This window comes from Citrus clementina, unplaced genomic scaffold (genome assembly GCF_000493195.1).
Source record: "Citrus clementina cultivar Clemenules unplaced genomic scaffold, Citrus_clementina_v1.0 scaffold_9, whole genome shotgun sequence".
In the NCBI taxonomy this organism is placed as follows: Eukaryota; Viridiplantae; Streptophyta; class Magnoliopsida; order Sapindales; family Rutaceae; genus Citrus; species Citrus x clementina.
In genome coordinates this window covers 29,446,033-29,447,612 of record NW_006261964.1, presented here as the reverse complement: position 1 = coordinate 29,447,612, position 1,580 = coordinate 29,446,033, and the positions used below count along the sequence as shown (strand labels likewise).

The following is a 1,580-nucleotide window of genomic DNA, read 5'->3' as shown; positions in this document are numbered from 1 at the left end:
GGACAATCAGATGGCTGAGGTACCTTATTAATGCTTTTTGATTAGTCAATGATTTTTGCTTTTTTTCACCGTGCTATGACTTTAAGCCTATGAAGATGATGGTAGCTTTATCTTTTTATTATCTTTTTGTTCTTCGGAATCCGAGTAACATTGTCTTTTCTCTTTGAAACTTAAGTGAGATTCCTGCTGCTTCCTCACTTTTCTTTTTCTTTTGCCAAAAAAAAGAAAAAAGAAAAAAAGGGAGAAATAATTTCTGATTGATTTGTCAATGTGTGGGGTAGCTAGTAAGCAAGTAAAGTCACCATCATTGTAAGACAAAGAAGAGGTACCTAGCTTTATTAATTTGGAGTTACTCTAATAAGTTAATTGATGGGCCTTCGTATCTTGAGTTATGGTCATTGAGGTTGTTGTGCGGACACACGACTTTTTATATCTATCTATACATAGTCATCTATTAAGTCTTCGTTTTTCTGAACCGCACATGATAATAAACTAATAACATTGCCCAAGTTATAGTTGGCAACATTGCATAGATGATGCAATCTAATCAATCCACAGTTTACGCACCTTTTAAGAGGCACTATATAATTATACTACATATATGTCAATTCCCCTTGATCTTTTTTTTGGTTATTTAATAAAGCTATTGTTAAATAATACACAATAGCTGATTTTAAGGCACGTGCATGTCTTCTGATATACTCTATAATTTCTTCTCTTGTTGCTTGTAATTGTTATTTACATTTGGGTTTGATTTGGAACAAGCAGGTGCTAGAATGGAGCGAAACTTATGTATCAAATGTAGCTGGAGTAATAGCTATTGCAATTGCAACGGTGATTTGGGCAACGAGTTTACCTCGCTTCAGACGAAAGATGTTCGAGCTTTTCTTCTACACTCACCACCTCTACATTCTTTACATCATATTCTACGTATTGCACGTCGGCCCTGCCTACTTTTGCATGATCCTTCCGGGGATCTTCCTCTTCGCCGTCGATCGTTACTTGCGATTCCTACAGTCCAGAAACCGGGCTAGATTACTCTCCGCTCGCGCCTTGCCTTGTGGTGTAGTTGAATTGAACTTCTCCAAAAGTCCAGGTAATCAACAAAGGGCCTGTTCAAAAGTATTGTGCTTACAACTTAAATTTTTTAAGTGTTTGCCCACGTAACTTTACTTGACTAATAACATTCACTAAACGCAGGATCGTCTTACTTGACAGCTAATAATCTCATTCCGTATCATTTTTTCTTTTTCCTAATCCAGGATTGTATTATAATCCCACAAGCATACTATTTGTGAATGTGCCAAGCATTTCCAAGCTGCAGTGGCACCCATTTACTGTAACTTCCAATTGTAATATGGAGCAAGACAAGCTCAGCATTTTAGTCAAAACTGAGGGAAGTTGGACTCAAAAGCTATACCAGCAAATTTCTTCTTCTGTAGACCGTCTTGAGGTGTCTGTTGAAGGACCCTATGGTCCTAATTCGGCTCATTTTCTGAGGTAAATTGAAGAAAATAAGATAAATGGGCGGTTTTATGAGTTTTATATATGATATAAATTGCGTGCAATATCTTATTCAG

At 36.7% G+C, this 1,580-nt stretch overlaps 1 protein-coding gene across 1 annotated transcript; it reads left to right on the top strand.

Annotated features, from left to right (window-relative positions):
* The first annotated feature begins 9 nt into the window (after nt 1–9).
* On the top strand, nt 10–1,504 carry LOC112100180 (ferric reduction oxidase 4-like). Its single transcript, XM_024188757.1, has 3 exons — nt 10–19; nt 769–1,096; nt 1,263–1,504. Exons 1-3 carry the CDS (start codon nt 11–13, stop codon nt 1,502–1,504), a joined length of 579 nt encoding a protein of 192 aa, XP_024044525.1. The 5' UTR covers nt 10.
* The last annotated feature ends 76 nt before the right edge of the window (nt 1,505–1,580 follow it).